This window comes from Anopheles arabiensis, chromosome X (assembly GCF_016920715.1).
Source record: "Anopheles arabiensis isolate DONGOLA chromosome X, AaraD3, whole genome shotgun sequence".
Taxonomy (NCBI): Eukaryota; Metazoa; Arthropoda; class Insecta; order Diptera; family Culicidae; genus Anopheles; species Anopheles arabiensis.
In genome coordinates, this window is record NC_053519.1 from 520,175 (window position 1) to 536,526 (window position 16,352).

The window sequence follows — 16,352 nt, forward strand, 5'->3', positions numbered from 1 at the left end:
CTTCTACCTTTTGATATTTTGTTCAGCACAAGAGGCACATCAAGCAATACTAATTGTAAACCATTCTTCTTCTTCTTCTTTGGCACAACAATCGCTGTCGGTCAAGGCCCTGCCTGTACCCACTAGTGAAGTGAGCTTGGCTTTCAGTGACTTATTGTTACCATAGCAGGATAGTTAGCCCTACGTATGGGGGCACGCTCTATTCGGGGCTGGAACCCATGACGGGCATGTTATTAAGTCGTTAGAGTTGACGACTGTACCACCAGACGCCCGGATCGTAAACCATTAAGGGAAATGAAACTGCTCTTAAAGCTATTCAGGTACTGGGATTGTTTCTGAGCCCATAGCGGTGTTGGAACTTGGCTTGAACACATTGCAGTCCTGGATTTCAATTCCAACCCGTACCGTTTCTGGAACTGGCTCGGAATCCATACTGGCCCTGGAACTAACCCTAAGACTATATTGGTCCTGCAAATGATTCACCACCAGCATCGGTCCAGTAACTGATCCTGAACGCTTACTGGTCTGAGAGCTGATCCTGAACCTACTTTTATCCCGGATCTAATCCCCAACCCATACTGGCCCTAGAACTGATCTGGAACTTGAACCCATACCTTTCACGACGGGAACTGATCCGTCCTCCTGTATCTCTATATCGATTCTGCGATTGATCTCAAACCCATGCTGTCCTGGAACTAATGCAGTAACCATACCATTCCTGGAAGTAATCCCTAACTAATACTTGCCCTAGAAATGGTATAGAAAACATACCCATTATTGGAACTCATCCTGTCCGGAAAACGCTACCTTTTTTATTCCGAATAAATTAAAGTACTTGTATCTGTCGCATACATAAAACGGATCTTGACCATGCCATAGCAGGAACTGATACTATACAGTCTACTCCCGAGTTACGCGGTTCTCGACTTATGCGGATTTGAAGATACGCGTTTTTCTAAATTTGACTGATCAAATGTCAAATCCGTACTTTTGATTGAAGATTTGTCCTGACTGTAACTACTCTAATCCAGAAACTTATTTCAACGCCATACACCATTTATTTATTAGATGATCCGATGCGATTTTTTTTTTTTTGTATTTTTATTAAATTTCGAATAAGGAAACTTCTCAGCGGCTGTCATAAAGGTCAAATCTCATTCAAAAGAATACAGCAAAATCACACACGACAGAACTGTAAACATTCCCTCCAATAGCCACTGATGTGGTTTCATGGTATTTGGTTTATTTGATTGGCCGTTATTTCAATGTGATTTAAATTGCAACGACCTTTTTAAATGAATTGTTACAAAATTTTCAGATGTTGTCGAACTGTGAAATATTTCGACACTACATTGTGAACGTTGACACTGAAATGTTTCCCACACACGCACACACACACGCAAACATACATGCAAACACCATTTGACAGCACTTGAGCGCGTACAAAAATTCATCTTACCCAAACGGTCGGACGTTTCGTGCTGTGTACACAAATCGGCGGCCCGGTTTCCTTTGTGCCGAGAAAGTAGAACCGTTCTTTAATATTTACGTGTGATAGCCCCGTCTTCAGCACAGCAAGGCAAAATGGCTACATCGCAGGATCACTGCATTACGCTGCAAGGTTCCGCGGCCATCATCCACGAGTATCTGAGTAAGTTGCATTAAGCTGGCGGTTTTCGGCGCAGAATGTGAATGATCATCTGCCATATTTTTCCCTCCCCCCACACACACACTCCGAGCAGAGTATAGCTCGCACTCGATCATCTTTCAGCGGGGCATCTATCCGGCCAGCGACTTCCTGCCGATGGATTACAACGGTGTGCCGATGATGGTTTCGCGCGACCCGCGCATCAAAGAGTACATCGACTTGATCATGGAGCAGGTCCACGGTAAGCCATCGTCGCTTTGTTTTGTTTGCTGTCGCTGGATACTCATTTCTACCTCCCCCCCCCCTCCCCCTGTAATGGGATCGTTTGCAGATTTGATCATGAAGCGGATGGTTACCAAGGTGACGATGTGCATCGTGACGGTAGAGAGCAAGGAGGTGGTGGAGCGCTGGGACTTTAACATCCAGCCGACGTACGACGGAGAGCAGGGCGAGGAGCCGGCCGTACCGAAGGCGCTGAAGAAGATCCAGTCGGAGATACGGGACGTGATGCGGCAGATCGTGGCCACGATCAGCTTTCTGCCCTGTCTCGACCAGCGCTGCACCTTTGACATCATGCTGCACACGGTCGGCGAGGTGTTCGAGGCCAACCCGACCATGATCAAGCAGTTCCGCGAGGAAGATATGGCCAGCATCGAGATCGAGGGTGCGCAAACGATCGGGCTGAAGCAGTTCAGCACCGGGCTGCAGACGGTCGACACGAAGGTGGTGTACCGGGTGACCGATCCCTAGTGGGCAGGCGACCAACCGACCTTTTGCCTTTGTTTTATTACCAGTTTAAGTATTTTTTCAACCTTTTCTTGCATGCATAAATATAGACATTAAGTGGCTGTGATGGGTGGGAGACAGCGAGCATTTGTTAATAAGACGATGATATCGAGCTGAAAAACGGAAGGGCTTTCTTTCATTCCATTGGATAGTTCTCAGTGATTGGCAATGTACGTGTTGGCGGTGGAACTCGGGCCAGTCCACGCGGAAAGGAAAGGCCTTCAGTGTCCTTAGTCCCAACCGAAAACGGGTTCATAGGAAAATATTGGTTTCTGCCCGAAAGGAGTTATTATAACAAATTGTGCATTATACTTTCCGCTAGCATTCTCGGTTCGTTGCAATCTATGCAGCGAACGTGGGACAATTGATACCACAACTTTTCGGGATGGGGCAGAGTGACCCGGACGAGACCTTAAGCAAATCCTAGGAAAGGCCAAGACGTTCAAAATTTTTGTCATAAATCGTTGCAACGATGATGTGTTGCTTGGGCGAATAATTAAAACTAAATATCTTATTTTCCAACGACTAAATTCCCTGGCCAAATCCAATCTTTATCTCTAGCGGAAATTAAAGAAATGCGTACACCAGCTTAGAATTACACCTTCCAAAAACCTCACGCGAGGCAAGCCTTTATTGCCTGATTGTAAGCAACGTCGCTACACGTTTCGCCCTCCTCATCCCTAATCGTGCGGTCCGCGCCGTGCTGCAGCAGCAGCTGCAGGCACTCCACATTGCCACAGCTGGACGCGTAATGCAGCGCGGTCTGGCCGTCCGCCCCGCGCAGATTGATGTCGATCCCGTCGACGGCCAGCAGGCGGGTCAGAATGTCTACGTTCCCCCGGTCCGCCGCCCAGTGTATGGCGGCCATGCCTTCGTCGTCCAGCCCGTTCACCAGCGCCGCCGGCTCGCCGCTGTCCCCGAGCATGGCCCGCACACCGTCCAGGTCGTCCGCCTTGATCCTGTCGACCAGCGACCGGGCCGTCCCGTCATCCGGCAGGCTGCACTCCGACAGTCGCTTCGGCCGCGACACCGACACCCAGGCCGGTTCCGGTGCGCCGGGCGAGCCGTGGCGTTCGCACCAGCTCGGCGCCAGCTCGTCCAGCAGCCGCACGTACTCCTGCCTGGCGTCGGCCGGATCGAGCTGCCGCACCTTGTCCCAAGCGTACCACTTGGCCCGTGCCGCCATGCTGTAGATCGCCGGCTTCGGCGTGTTGCACGGCCCAACCGTCGCCTGCTTGTACAGACCGTAGAACTGTAGCAGCTGCTCCTGCTTGAACTGGTCCGTACTGCGCTCGATGTATTTGGTCGCCCGGGCAAAGCTCTCCTCCAGCGGGCTGGCGGTCGTCTCCTCCAGCTCGTCACTCATATCCGCCATCGCGAGCAAGTGGGCCGCCTCCCTTACCACATATCCTACAAAATGCTACCTAGCCCACTACCGCCGCCACTACTACTACTGCTACTATCTACTACTACCGCGTCCGCCCCCCCCTAGTCCGTTTGCTGGAAGAAGATGGGCGTGTTGTCGAGCACGTGCTTCTGGTTGCGCTCCAGGTTCTCGATCGACGCCCGCTTCTGGAACGACACGAACCCGTACCCCTTGGACAGGCCCGTCTTCCGGTCGAACACTACCTGGGCCCAGGAAACCTTGCCGAACTGGCTGAAGTAGTTGCGCAACTCCCGGTGCCCCACGGTCCAGGCGACGTTGCCGACGAAGATTTTCAGCGAGCGGGCAGCACTACCGGCCCCAGACATAACGCCGGAAGGAATGCCTGTCGAGAGGAGGGAGAAGCACCGAACGTTATAGCAACGTGTCCTTTGCGGTATCGCACAGAGAAAAACAGTGGTGCTAATATTTATATACCGACGTAAAGAAGGTACGACTGGAGGAAAATGCTGCCTGGCGGGGAACAAAATAAAAAAATATGCGCACACGTTGGGCAATGTCTCACTTTGATCGTGTGTTTTTTTTACTGTTCTGCGAGAATGCGAGCCGTGTGTATGTGTGTGTGCTTAGAGAAATTGTCAATTGCATGACAGCCGATACAGCGATTGCGTTTAGGCGCACGAGTTTGTGGACTGTAAATATTGTTTTTGTTAAAAATGAAATGTTTTTCTTCCAATCAAATGGTCATCAGACATGTCGTGAAAAAAGTGCAAAATGATTACATTTATTGTACAATTGACCAACAATGCAACATTCTAGAGGGGTGTATCCGCCTCAATGCTGACGTTACAGGGGTTGCACGTCTATTCCCAAATAGCCAGCTCGTACTTGATAGCTGATTTGGGGCTGTTTAACGAAAAATCGTTCCAATGTCGTACTTTGTGGGTGAGTGATGAAGAGATACACCCCAAGTGCCACAAATCCACTAAACGACCACTAAACGGGTTCTAAACGACTCAAGCTCTCAGCCTAAACGAAATTTTGAAAGACTTCGTTTAGCATACGGCAAACGACTCATGCATTCTAAAAATAGCAAAAAGCTGTTGGCGCCACCTGTTGGCGGGATACCCAACCATCAGTGGAGCTTCCTCGCTTGGAGATTCAATTTAAATTTCATTTTGAAGCAAATACACCGTTTGAAAGTGGTAGAAAAACATCTTGGAGACGGTGATTAATTATGTGCACATTCGAAAGTGACTTGGCAAACCCTGTAACGAAGTCCAAATTTCGCTCCGTAACCCTGCAAATAGCGCAAACGTACCAGTGGAACATTCAATTGCATAACACTATCATTTTCAATAAAATAAACGAACTGGCAGGGCCTTAAAACCGTCTAAAATCAAAAATAAACTTAAATAAAACGTTTTGTTATTGTCTACGCTTGTTTTCGCAGCAAATGGTCGAGTGTTGCAGCGAGCACTATATACACGCGCTCCTCCGTTAAGCTGCCATGCGCAATAGCGATGTGCAGGTGTGCGTGTGTGTGTTTGTGTATGCGAATCTGTGTATCGAGTGTGTGTGTCTACGGCTTTTCCATTAGTTTCGCAGGATCGGCGTCCGTTTGTTGTAGGCACTGTGAAGATGTTCAGGTTTGTGCAGCATTTGTTGTGAATCGCTTTTACATGGCTTTTCCCATTTTCTAACCTGCTCGCCGCGCTTGCGATTGTGACATCTTATTAATCGAAGTGGATGGTGATCCCTGTTTCCTCGTCCGATTCTAGGTAAGCGTGTCCCCCCGGCTACACGCAACAACGAAGAGCCCCCCTTCTCCCCCGTAGCGCGTCGACAGATCAACACACACACACATTCGCACACACGTTCAGTCTCAAGAGCACACAAAGCACGCACACTCAACAATCAAAAAGCAAAACACGCCAGCCTGCCCGGAGATGAGAAACAATATCAAGCGCCGGAGGGCGAGCAGCGGCGGCGGCGGCCTCACCACTCAAACACTGCTTGACTTTGATTTGGGCGAATCGTCGTCGGATTCGGACTTCCGGATTGAGGACCATGACGAGAGCGACGACTGTTCGCTCGGCTCCAAGGACGATGGCGACGACGATGGGGACGATGACGACGACGATGAGGATGAGGACGACGACGACGACGACGACAGCGGCGACGACAGCGGCGACGACAGTGAGGATAATGGGGAGGCCGGCGCCGGCAGCAACCCACTGTTGCAGCTGCTGCATGGCGCCCAGAACGGTGGCGGCAACGAGGAGGAGGAGGACGAGAGCACGACTGAGGGCGGCGGCGGCGGGCAGGCGAAGGGGCGACCCCCGGCCCCGGCAGCGAAGCAGACGAGCGAGCGGGACGCCGCGCTGCAGAAGCTGCTGATGAAGTCGATCTGCTGCGCGTGCCTGGGCGACCGGAGCGACGACCAGAACGAGATCGTCGAGTGCGACGGGTGCGGCGTGACGGTGCACGAGGGCTGCTACGGGGTGAGCGAGTGCACGAGCGTGACCAGCACGATCTCCTCCTGCTCGACCGAGCCGTGGTTCTGCGACGCGTGCAAGGCGGGCGTGGAAAACCCGGACTGCGAGCTGTGCCCGAACAAGGGCGGCATCTTCAAGGAGACGGACGTCGGCCGGTGGGTGCACCTGGTGTGCGCGCTGTACGTGCCGGGCGTCGCGTTCGGCGAGGTCGACCAGCTGTCGTCGGTGACGCTGTTCGAGATGCCGTACAACAAGTGGGGCGCGAAGACGTGCTGCCTGTGCGAGGACGCGCAGCTCGCCCGGACCGGCGTCTGCATCGGGTGCGACGCGGGCATGTGTAAGACGTACTTCCACGTGACCTGCGCCCAGTACTACGGGCTGCTGTCCGAAGCGCACTCGGAGGAGGCGGACCAGGCCGACCCGTTCTACGCGCACTGCAAGATCCACTCGGACAAGTCGCTGATCAAGCACCGGAAGCGCAACTACAACACGATCCGGATGCGGGCGGTCCAGCGGCAGGTGGAGGAGGAGGGCCGCCGGCAGCAGAAACCGACCGCCGAGCAGGTGCGAATCGAGCGCAAGCTGACCAAGCACCGGCGCCGGTACGTCGCGAACAAGGAGACGAAGAACCCTCCCTGGGTGCCGACGCAGAAGATACCCCGGCTGCTCATCACCAGTGCGACCGCGTGCAAGAAGCTGCTCTACAAGGCGGAGCTGATGGGGCTGGACCGGGCGGCGATCGAGTTTCAGGAGGCGCAGGTGGCCTCGCTGGCGGACGTGCGCAAGAAGTGGCACATACCGCCCGCGTTCAGCGTCGAGTTCATCGGCTACTACCTGGACCGGGCGCTCCGGCTCGAGGACATGAAGAAGAACCTGCAGGAGCAGATGGCGCTAAACCAGCGGCTGCTCGGGAAGCAGCAGCACCTGCGCAACCGGTACGACCAGGCGGTGGCCCAGAGCCAGGCCGCGCAGAAGGCGAACGATGCGGTACGGGCCAGCATCGCCCGGCTGTACGAGCACATTGGCGCCCTCTGCCCGAGCAAAGCGCTCGTGCCGGTGGAGCAGATCGGCAAACCGCCGGCGCCGGTGCCAGCAGCGATGACAGCACCACCACCACCACCATTACCACCACCACCACCAATAGCGCAACCAGCACAACCACCAGCGCCTCCTCCTGAAGCAGCATCGGCACCACCGCCGCCGTACGTGAAGCCGCACCAAAGCGTGGTAATTAATACGGGGCCGCTCGGGGCGACGCCGCCCGCCCGCACCATGTCCGTGCCGACGGCGGCCGCCCTCAAGATGGGGGTCGGTTTCCCGCTCCAGAATCTCATGGTGCCGGGCAAGCGGGACGACACCGGGCGCATACTCAGCACGCAGTGCAAACAGAACAGCGAGGAGCTGCTGAACGAGTGCGGCATCTGCAAGCGGTGCCACGATCAGCACCTGCTCGCCAAGTGCGACACCTGCCACCTGCACTACCATCTCGGCTGTCTCAATCCGCCCCTGACGCGCCATCCGAAAAAGTCCAAGCTGTACGGCTGGCAGTGCTCGGAGTGCGACCAGTCGGACGACTCCAACCCGGAAAGCATCATCATACCGAAGGCGCCGCGCAAGTCGCGCACCCGCTACTCGAAGGACGGCACGATCGTGCCGTACGACTACGCCTTCCCGCCCGACACCCAGCCGCAGGCGGTCGAGGCGGTGGGACGCCGGGCGAGCCGGGCCGGGCCGGCGGCCGTCGAGGTGAAGGATGAGCCGGTGGCGGAAAGTACAAACGAGGCGGTCGATCCGTCGCCGGTCAAGACGCCCGGCAAGCGGGGCCGGAAGAAAAAGTCACTCGAGGGAGTTGCGGTTGGCGAGACGACGACGACGGCGGCGATTACTGCGGCGACGAACCTGGCCACCGCTGCACAGTCCAAAGAGGTGAAGCAGCAGAAGAAGAAGAGCGATCCCAAGCTTCCGGATGGAAAGGGCGCAGCGGACGAGGAGCTAGGGGAGGAAGAGGAGGAGGAAGAGGCGCGACAAAGTGACGAGCACAGCGGTAAGCACTCGCTGCTCAACACGACCCCCTCCGAGCTGGACACGTCGGACGAGCAGCGAGCGTCGGAAGGCGGAAGCAGCAAGATGGCGAAGGTAGAGTCAACCACGCACCATCACCACCACCACCATCACCACCAGCACCACCATCCGGGGCCACCGCCTGCACCGACGGCCGGCTCGTCCGAGGCAACGGCGGCGCACACAAACGCCCAACCGCCCGCCCCGGAAGGTTCCTCGGAAGCACTAGCAGCAGACGGCGGTGGCGGTGGTGGTGGTAGAGAGCCACCGGGAGCGATGGGAGGACTGCCGGCGTCGGTGGAGGACGGTGCCGCCACCAGCACGCACCACAAGCACAGCAAGCGGCGAAAGGAAAAGCACCGGAACCGGTCGCCGAACGCGGACCGCCCCATCTCGAAGGACCACAAGCGGAAGCGGAAGCGAAAGAACCACGACTACGAAACGGTCGACCAGACCGAGCTCGCCGAATATCCGCTGCCGGAGTACGGTGACAGTCGGCCGAGGATTAAAATTAAGGTACGCAAACTGAACTAGTGGTGGGAGCTTGAACTTCCGTGTTCGGAATCAATTTCGGAGCCGATGTCGATACTGGAATCGATACCGATTCCGGAGCCGATTCCGATGCTGGAATCGATTCCGATTCCGTAGCCGATTCCAATTCCGGAACCGATTCCAGAGCCGATTCCGAATCAACTCCGAATTCGGGTCCGGAATCATCTCCGGAATCGGCTCCGAAGTCTACTCCAGAAACGGCTCCGGAGTCAACTTCGGAGACTATTTTGATTCCGGAACCGATTCCGATTCCGGAACTAATTCCAGAGCTGATTCCAAAGCCGATTCCGAAATCGATTCCGAATCTACTATCCTGAATCGATTCCAGAAAACTTTGGAGCTAGCCGATTCCGAAGAAAACTTGTTCCCATTATTGCACCAATCGACTACGCGTGGAACTGGAAGTGTGCGTTTGGCCAACGTTTTTTTTTCGTGTTTGCTTCAGATCAAATCCGTGCTGGACGGTTCCAACACGCACACGACGCAGATATACTACGTGCGAACGGAACCGCAGGAGGAAGAACCGACCGAGCCGCAGCTTACGTCCGGTGCCGCCGACAGCTCATCGCAAGCGGTAAGACACGCATTTAAGGTTTACGTGAACGTGATTTTTGTTTTGCTATATTTCACTAAATATTTATCAGAATTTGGTTTGTCGTACACCAAAATAAAAGAAATTCACCAAAGCCGTACACCAAAACATATTGAAATAATAAATTAAATGCGTTTTCTTGTGATTGGCCGATGAGCATTATTTTTGCACTGTGAACAAAGCGGGTAATCATAAGGAAATGCATTAAATTTATTAATTTCATATGTTTTATAGCCTAAATAGTGGAGGAATGGAATATTCTTTCTTTTGGTGTACGATAAGCCATAATTTGATCAATATTTAGTGTGTAGTACAGTGAAATCTCTCTAAGGAGAATCTCCAAGGGGCCGTCAGCTTAGAGAGATATTCATGGTGAGGAAAACTAATGAAGGTTTTGCTTTGAAGTATCTAAGAAATCACGGGAAATCATGTTTATCGGGTCTGACTAACCGATAATGTGATTGTTTGATTTTGCCTGAGAGTTCTAGACGGAGCAAAGATATTTACAGCACGGAGTATGTTGGGCGCCTTATGACGTAGATCACCAGTCTCCATGGGAGGAGCCTTACAGCATAACGCGTTGCTTTCCTTTGAATAGCCTCAATACGCTGAATCGAATACGGAGCTGCAGGACACCAAACAATACTAGCTGTTCATATGGGTCATACAATTTTACTTAAATCAATTTTCTACTTGGTGCTTTGTCCCCCTAAATGTTGTGCCATTTGTTTTGGTCGTCCGTCTAATCGAATTTTGTGTGATTACTGTTTAGAAAGTACCAAATTGGCTAAATAATCCTCTATAGAAGACCTGAGAGTTTGGCTTGACGATTGTACCTCATTTTAAACCCAGATAGATCATGTAGACAGCAAAGCAAATAAGCAATTGGGTCTCATGATCCGCTTTGTCTGAAGGCATTGTACTATTGCTGGTTTCGCTCCATTCTGGATTATGCTAGTGCTATGGACTATTAGTGCTAGTGCTATTATGCTAGTATGGACTCCAGGTGGAGGTACTATGCAGATATTAGAGAGGGTACCGAGGAAATTTACGCGTATTGCAATCCGTAGATATCTTATCGGTTTTAATACTACTGCGCCCTCCTATCCCCCTATCCTAGCGTGTCCTCTCTTCCGATATTAATGATACCCCGCTCCTCAGTTCCATTCCATTGTACGTCTCATCCCGTCGTCTCCGTGACAGATCTCCCATGTACATCCCGACCGATCGGTTTGGATCGGTTTTTGACCAGAATGATCCCTTCTTAAGAGCCTGCGCTTCATTGAATCGAGTGCGCGAGTTGTTTGACTATCGCATTCCTTTGTCCCGCTTCCGTTCTAATCTTTCCGAATCCTACTCCCTATCTGCTTTCCCCCATCCTTAATTGTTCATCCCAGGGTGGAAGGCAATAAAATTTTTCAAATAAACAAATAAACTCGAACTGTAATCCGGGCTTTAGGACAAACGCACTTACTTGCCTCCGGAATGCTTTCAAAAGCAAACACACCGTAAAAATAGGAAGAAACCGGTTTTAAAACCTATAATGTTACATTATTTCCCCCACCCAAAGGGTCCGTTGATGAGCCATCCACTGCTGCCGCAGTTGCAACCGGCGGCTCAATTTAACGGCAGCATGGAGCAAACCACCATCACGCAGGGCCGGGCCCGGGTGAAGCGGGACGTCGGCAGCCGGCACAACGCTTCCAGCACCACCTCGATCGGTTCGTCCGTTGGCAGCAGCGGCAGCGACGAATGCATCTGCGACGTCTGCCAGGGTGTGGGCACGTCCGCCAACATTGTGCAGTAAGTATAGTTGGCGCCGGCGATAAACAAGAGCGCTAAAACAATATTCAACCTCTCTCTATCTCTCACTCTCTCTCTCTCTCGCGCTCTCTCTCTCTCTATCTCTCTTCTCTTTATTCTTCAGGTGTGATGAGTGTCAGAAAAGCTATCACTTCGGCTGCCTGGAACCACCGCTGAAGAAGACGCCCAAACGGCGCGGCTACTCCTGGCACTGTGCCGATTGCGACCCAACGGTAAGGCTCGGAGCGTGAACGGCTCCATCCCGGTCGCTAATTGCTAATTGGCTCCCTGTTTGTTTCATTCCCGGTTCTAGGATGTGGAAAACTGAACGCAGCGCGACATGCCATCCATTGGTTCACTTCTTCGCATTAAGCCATTAACAGTCCGAAACGTAGCGTAGCGCGTTCTTTTTTATATATATTTTTTTTTTGTACGTGGCATACACAGCTCACAGCATTGGGAGGAAACCCCTCTATTTTTACTTCTTTTTTTTTTTTGATTAACCATGATCTCATTGAAAGTATGATGAACTACACGCTTAGACGCTTCAAACAAAACAAAAAATCATGCTCGTTAATTTGTTGCGCGGTGAAATCGAATTGCAGCGAAACTTTTACAAAAAAAAAAAAAAACAAATTCATTCGACCGAACGCAGAAACACACATCGATGCGCTGAATGGTACGATGCAATTCCCCCAATGGAAGCACGGCTGGCCTACATTGCGTGACACACCACATCACGTCCCTTTTTTGCAGTATGGAAATTGATTTAAGAAGAATTGTAATATTAAAGCGTCTCATTGCCGAAATAAATGTCAGTCAGTTAAACTCAAAGTCAGTCACCATCTTTTCACGCAGCGAGAGAAATGTTGTGGTTGTTGTTGCCCACTGCAACGGTGTTATTCGGTGTTAATGAAACCGCCTTTGCCTCCCTTTGCTTTACGAGCAAGAATCGGTTGGAAGCAATTCGTTCACACTGTTTTCTTCTCAAAACCGCACTAACAGCACGTGCCCCTCCTGCGTCTATTTTGAGATTTATTATCGACCCGCATTAGGTGGTAATTATAACGCGCGCCCTCCCCCATTTTCTCAACTCTTGGTCTCTCTCGCTCTCTCACCGTTTCCCTTCTAGCGACTGGATGGAAATATTTTGTCACACGTTTTTGTGTAAATCGAGTGTTCCCGGTGGCGGCAGGTGGGAGGCAAACACACTAGCGCACACACACACACACACTTCACAGTAAGGGTAACGATCCGGAACGTCACGGTGCCAACACCGTGTCCTCGAGACGGAAAGAAATGAACACACAGCTGGCGGTTGTGGCGGTTGCACGATTTGCACACGTATCAACCGCTGGGTGACACCCACGTACGACGATGGGACGGGTGGTGGGGATTTAAATACCCCACGCAATTAAAACTGCACCAGGCAAGGGTGAAGGACAAGCGAAGGGCATGCGATTACTAATAATATTTTCCTTCACTTCCTACATTCCAGCCAATTGCTGTCCAGCTCGACCAGTCCAGCAGAAAAAGGGTTCACGGTGGAACAGAAAGCAGAACCTGTCACTATTCATGTCGCGGAACCCTCCTCCTCAGCTGCGTCATAAATTATGGCCGCACCGTGCAAGAGCGACTCGCTGCAGGTCGGAAAATTTCGGCACGTATGTGAGCAACGTTGCCCCCCTTTTATCCCACCATCGACCATCTGTGTCCCATACACCGCGCGGGGGCATTTTCCGAACCGAACCACCCACACTCACATCTACGCTACGTTCAAACAGGGGCGGGGAGGAGGGTTTGAGTGGATTCGCGCGCGCAAAACTGCGGCGCACGCTTACCTGATAGTGTCGTGTGCACGTGCGCTTTGTGTTTGTTTTTGCGCTGTGGCAGGCCCTATGCCGGCCCCCAAGTGGTCACAGACCAGTTGCAGCCAGATCTCCGTGCGAAGTGGGTTAAGATTTCAGTGCGAAGAAAGTTCGTCCCGAGCGCGTGGCTACCCAGGAATTATTTGCAGCAGCGTGCTTGCCACTAACCCGTTCTACGCCAACTGTTGTAGCTTTCCACGAAAAGTATTAACAAAATGGTGCGTGTTTTTTTATTTGTTGGTGTTAAAGTTGTGTGAAGGATAGCAGGAGTTTGGATCTGTGAAATCGTTCTTTGAACCCATTCAAATTCAAATCGAAAGACCTCTGATCGGACTGTCTTCCTTATTTTAATTTCAATACAACAATCAATTTTTGAGCTGTGTTTCAATCAAACCGTACCATCATGCAACAATTCTGTTGTTATAGTTGCCCAACTTTCCCAAAGTCAAGTGTTTTTATTTCCGTTACTGTGTCTCCAATCATGCAAGAGTTTCTATCAATACTTACATTTTTCCTTTATTTCATGTAACCATAGATTGTTGGTTTCAAAATTTGAAACTTTATGTAACTAACGTCCCAAAATGCAAACAACATATTTTGAATCATTCAATTTGTTTAAAGACTAATGATACGTCGAAGATTTAAAATAACGAAGAAGATCTTTTTTGGGAATATTTCTGAAGTTTTATATTGTGGCACTAGACACTTAAGGAGTATTTTGAATCTTTTTCTTTCAATGTCATATAGCAGTATAGGCTTAAGTGTGAATTAAGGGACTAAAGATCCTGATGAATATGATAATATAAATGGAATTGGTGGACATGCAACATAAATCGATACCGAAAGTTGGGCAGTAGTGGTCCAAAACTTTGAACTCTAATAGTTTTGGAGTTCCGGGCACTGGCATTGCGATGTCACACGATGTCCTCGACTGTAGATGCCAAGATCAGGGACCAAGATCTTTTAAAAACACACCGACGAACATGTTGCTAAGTCGTGCGACTTGACGAGTGTACCATCGGACTGCAACTATTAGGCACATCCTACACATCCGAATGAATCTTCACACAGAATTATTTTCAAAGAATAATAATACCCCGATAAGGTATCTCAACATTCCTGTAAGTTTCTAAACCTTCCCCTATCTTCCTCTCTTTCCCGCTCTCGTCACTCGTACCCAGGCCGCTGTCTGTTTCGGTTGCAAGGAGGAGATCAAGGACAAGATGCTGGAAGCGCTGGACAAGAGCTGGCACCCGGAGCACTTCGCCTGCAAGGAGTGCAAGAAGCGCATCGCGGAAAACAAGTTCCACGAAAGCGAGGGCCTCCCGGTGTGCTCCAAGTGCTTCGAGTCGAAGGTGCAGGCGATCTGTGCCGCCTGCCGCAAGCTGGTGACCGAGGTACGCATACACGTCTAATGTTTTTTTTTTTCTGGACGGAGACGATCGTCCGGTGGCGTCATCGCGTCCCTGGAGGTTGCACACCGTGCGCTACTGTATCGAATCGAATAGGAAGCACAGTTGCACACGGTTACAATTTCCGACATCTCCCCTCTCTCTCTCTCTGTGGGACCATTTACCAAGAATCAGTGGTGGAAGGGGACGGAGGTTTATTTTTTGGAGATCATTCTCGGAGTAGCTATATTTAGCGCACCACAGACCGTCAGAGGAGTCAGAGGTAAACAAAGATCACACGCGCCTGACCTAGGCACGGGCCAAATCGGAAATGGGCCCTGGAATGGTTCAGGGCGGGGCAGGAATAATAACCATTTTTGTGGCAATGTATGTGCCATGGCAATGGCATGTGGATGGATTCTAACAGTTGGAATCGATTAAGAAAACACGCGCACGACCTCCACTGCGTTGCAGCTGACGCATCTTTACTAGCAAAAACCGCACAAGATGTTCTCTGGTCTGGAAATAGGATCATTCTGACAATGTTTTCTTTTGCTTTCCGTACCGTATCGTTCCCCCTGGCCATCTTGACCAAGTCCAGAAGGTGGTAAAGGCAATGGGCAAGACATGGCATCTGGAGCACTTCATCTGCGGCGGACCCTGCAAGCAGCAGCTGTCCGGCAAAACGTTCTTCGAGCGCAACGGCAAGCCATACTGCACCGCCGACTACGAGCGGCTGTACGCACCGAAGTGTGGCGGCTGCAAGAAACCGATCGCCGAGAAGGCCCTGTCCGCGCTGGAGAGCAAATGGCACAAGGAGTGCTTCAAGTGCAAGGTAAGTTGTCCAATGATACGTACCACGCCGTCCCTCAACATCCTACCGGACAGCGGGGAATGTGAGTGTTTCGGGTTTCAGGCACCGGACCGTTTGCGGCCGATCTATTCAGTTGGCTGTGCGTTATTAAATTCTATTTATAGCTTCCGTTGAAGATTTATGTCACATGATGCTTTATAAATAGGACACCGCCAATGTGGGAGTGAGTGTGGAAGCGAATGTCGGACACGCTTCTCCAATAGCGCTGCTAACGAGCGTCCCAAGAGGTGGCATAGATCTTGCGCGTCTTCCAAACATTAATCTCGACCCTTCCATCTTCCCACTCTCGCTTGCCTCGTTCCAGCTCTGCAAGGAACCGATCGGAGCGGATGCCAAATTCCGGGCCGACAAGGAGAAGCAACCGATCTGCGAAAAGTGTGGCGTGTGAAGATACCCCGAGCCCCCGCTCGCGACCAAAACCACCCGGGAGCGTCCATCTGTTTTGCAGTTCACTTGAGAGCTTCAGGCCTGCTTGTTCGATGTTAAATGTTTAACGTATCGTGTGTACCCCGTTCGTTTGTTTGGGAGATGACTTCCAGTCGCGCCTAGATGCGCACATTGATGGCCCATGTGGCCCCGGAGGTGTTTAGAAGTTGGCTAAGTATTGGTGAAGTGCTCCCTGTTTGCTGTATGAGTGAGATTGCTAGTATTTTGTATCGTCCTACCAACAACCTACCCTTTCCCAGTCCATGTACATACGGAAACTAACTCCCATTAAAATTCACTCACCATGGCACATTGAGATCCTGAGTACGTTCTGAAGTTCAAACACCAGTTCAAACACCACACAACACTTGTTTTTTTGCTATTAAATAAATAGATAATTTATTGTTGCATCTTGCAGACAGAACATTGTACCATTTGTTTGACATTGTTTTCCGTTTCTTTCTCCCGT

General features: G+C 51.3%; 5 protein-coding genes across 6 annotated transcripts; 3 read left to right on the forward strand and 2 right to left on the reverse strand.

The window, feature by feature from the left end:
- Positions 1–1,451: 1,451 nt before the first annotated feature.
- LOC120905648 (mitotic spindle assembly checkpoint protein MAD2A) lies at positions 1,452–2,928 on the forward strand. Its single transcript, XM_040316637.1, has 3 exons — positions 1,452–1,651; positions 1,743–1,889; positions 1,980–2,928. Exons 1-3 carry the CDS (start codon positions 1,585–1,587, stop codon positions 2,396–2,398), a joined length of 633 nt encoding a protein of 210 aa, XP_040172571.1. The 5' UTR covers positions 1,452–1,584; the 3' UTR covers positions 2,399–2,928.
- A 101-nt stretch (positions 2,929–3,029) lies between these two features.
- Positions 3,030–3,833, reverse strand: LOC120905646 (acyl-CoA-binding domain-containing protein 6). Its single transcript, XM_040316634.1, has one exon. The coding sequence runs from the start codon at positions 3,807–3,809 to the stop codon at positions 3,048–3,050; it is 762 nt and encodes a 253-aa protein (XP_040172568.1). The 5' UTR covers positions 3,810–3,833; the 3' UTR covers positions 3,030–3,047.
- Positions 3,834–3,896: 63 nt separating this feature from the next.
- On the reverse strand, positions 3,897–4,436 carry LOC120905651 (SRA stem-loop-interacting RNA-binding protein, mitochondrial-like). 2 transcript variants are annotated; one of them, XM_040316641.1, is made up of 2 exons: positions 4,300–4,436; positions 3,897–4,203 (listed from the first exon to the last, which is right to left on the reverse strand). In XM_040316641.1, exon 2 carries the CDS (start codon positions 4,184–4,186, stop codon positions 3,923–3,925), a length of 264 nt encoding a protein of 87 aa, XP_040172575.1. In that variant the 5' UTR covers positions 4,187–4,203; positions 4,300–4,436; the 3' UTR covers positions 3,897–3,922. The 2 variants fall into 2 exon arrangements, with proteins under 2 accessions (XP_040172575.1, XP_040172574.1); XM_040316640.1 differs by having other exon boundaries at positions 4,296–4,433.
- A 768-nt stretch (positions 4,437–5,204) lies between these two features.
- LOC120905639 (PHD finger protein 14) lies at positions 5,205–12,158 on the forward strand. The gene is made up of 6 exons (XM_040316616.1): positions 5,205–5,467; positions 5,600–8,893; positions 9,375–9,503; positions 11,092–11,324; positions 11,449–11,557; positions 11,638–12,158. The coding sequence occupies exons 2-6, from the start codon at positions 5,768–5,770 to the stop codon at positions 11,650–11,652; spliced, it is 3,612 nt and encodes a 1,203-aa protein (XP_040172550.1). The 5' UTR covers positions 5,205–5,467; positions 5,600–5,767; the 3' UTR covers positions 11,653–12,158.
- A 1,067-nt stretch (positions 12,159–13,225) lies between these two features.
- LOC120905650 (leupaxin) lies at positions 13,226–16,307 on the forward strand. The gene is made up of 4 exons (XM_040316639.1): positions 13,226–13,410; positions 14,374–14,589; positions 15,185–15,418; positions 15,762–16,307. Exons 1-4 carry the CDS (start codon positions 13,408–13,410, stop codon positions 15,843–15,845), a joined length of 537 nt encoding a protein of 178 aa, XP_040172573.1. The 5' UTR covers positions 13,226–13,407; the 3' UTR covers positions 15,846–16,307.
- The last annotated feature ends 45 nt before the right edge of the window (positions 16,308–16,352 follow it).

Excerpts from the sequence above, each read along its gene's own strand:
- LOC120905650 (XM_040316639.1), top strand. Across the intron at positions 14,590-15,184 it reads GCCGCAAGCTGGTGACCGAG|AAGGTGGTAAAGGCAATGGG; the intron begins GTACGCATACAC and ends GACCAAGTCCAG. Across the intron at positions 15,419-15,761 it reads AGGAGTGCTTCAAGTGCAAG|CTCTGCAAGGAACCGATCGG; the intron begins GTAAGTTGTCCA and ends GCCTCGTTCCAG.
- LOC120905651 (XM_040316641.1), bottom strand. The coding sequence starts at position 4,186 with ATGTCTGGGGCCGGTAGTGCTGCCCGCTCGCTGAAAATCTTCGTCGGC.
- LOC120905639 (XM_040316616.1), top strand. The coding sequence starts at position 5,768 with ATGAGAAACAATATCAAGCGCCGGAGGGCGAGCAGCGGCGGCGGCGGC. Across the intron at positions 9,504-11,091 it reads CCGACAGCTCATCGCAAGCG|GGTCCGTTGATGAGCCATCC; the intron begins GTAAGACACGCA and ends CCCCACCCAAAG. Across the intron at positions 11,325-11,448 it reads ACGTCCGCCAACATTGTGCA|GTGTGATGAGTGTCAGAAAA; the intron begins GTAAGTATAGTT and ends TTTATTCTTCAG.
- LOC120905648 (XM_040316637.1), top strand. The coding sequence starts at position 1,585 with ATGGCTACATCGCAGGATCACTGCATTACGCTGCAAGGTTCCGCGGCC. Across the intron at positions 1,652-1,742 it reads CATCATCCACGAGTATCTGA|AGTATAGCTCGCACTCGATC; the intron begins GTAAGTTGCATT and ends CACTCCGAGCAG. Across the intron at positions 1,890-1,979 it reads GATCATGGAGCAGGTCCACG|ATTTGATCATGAAGCGGATG; the intron begins GTAAGCCATCGT and ends GATCGTTTGCAG.
- LOC120905646 (XM_040316634.1), bottom strand. The coding sequence starts at position 3,809 with ATGGCGGATATGAGTGACGAGCTGGAGGAGACGACCGCCAGCCCGCTG.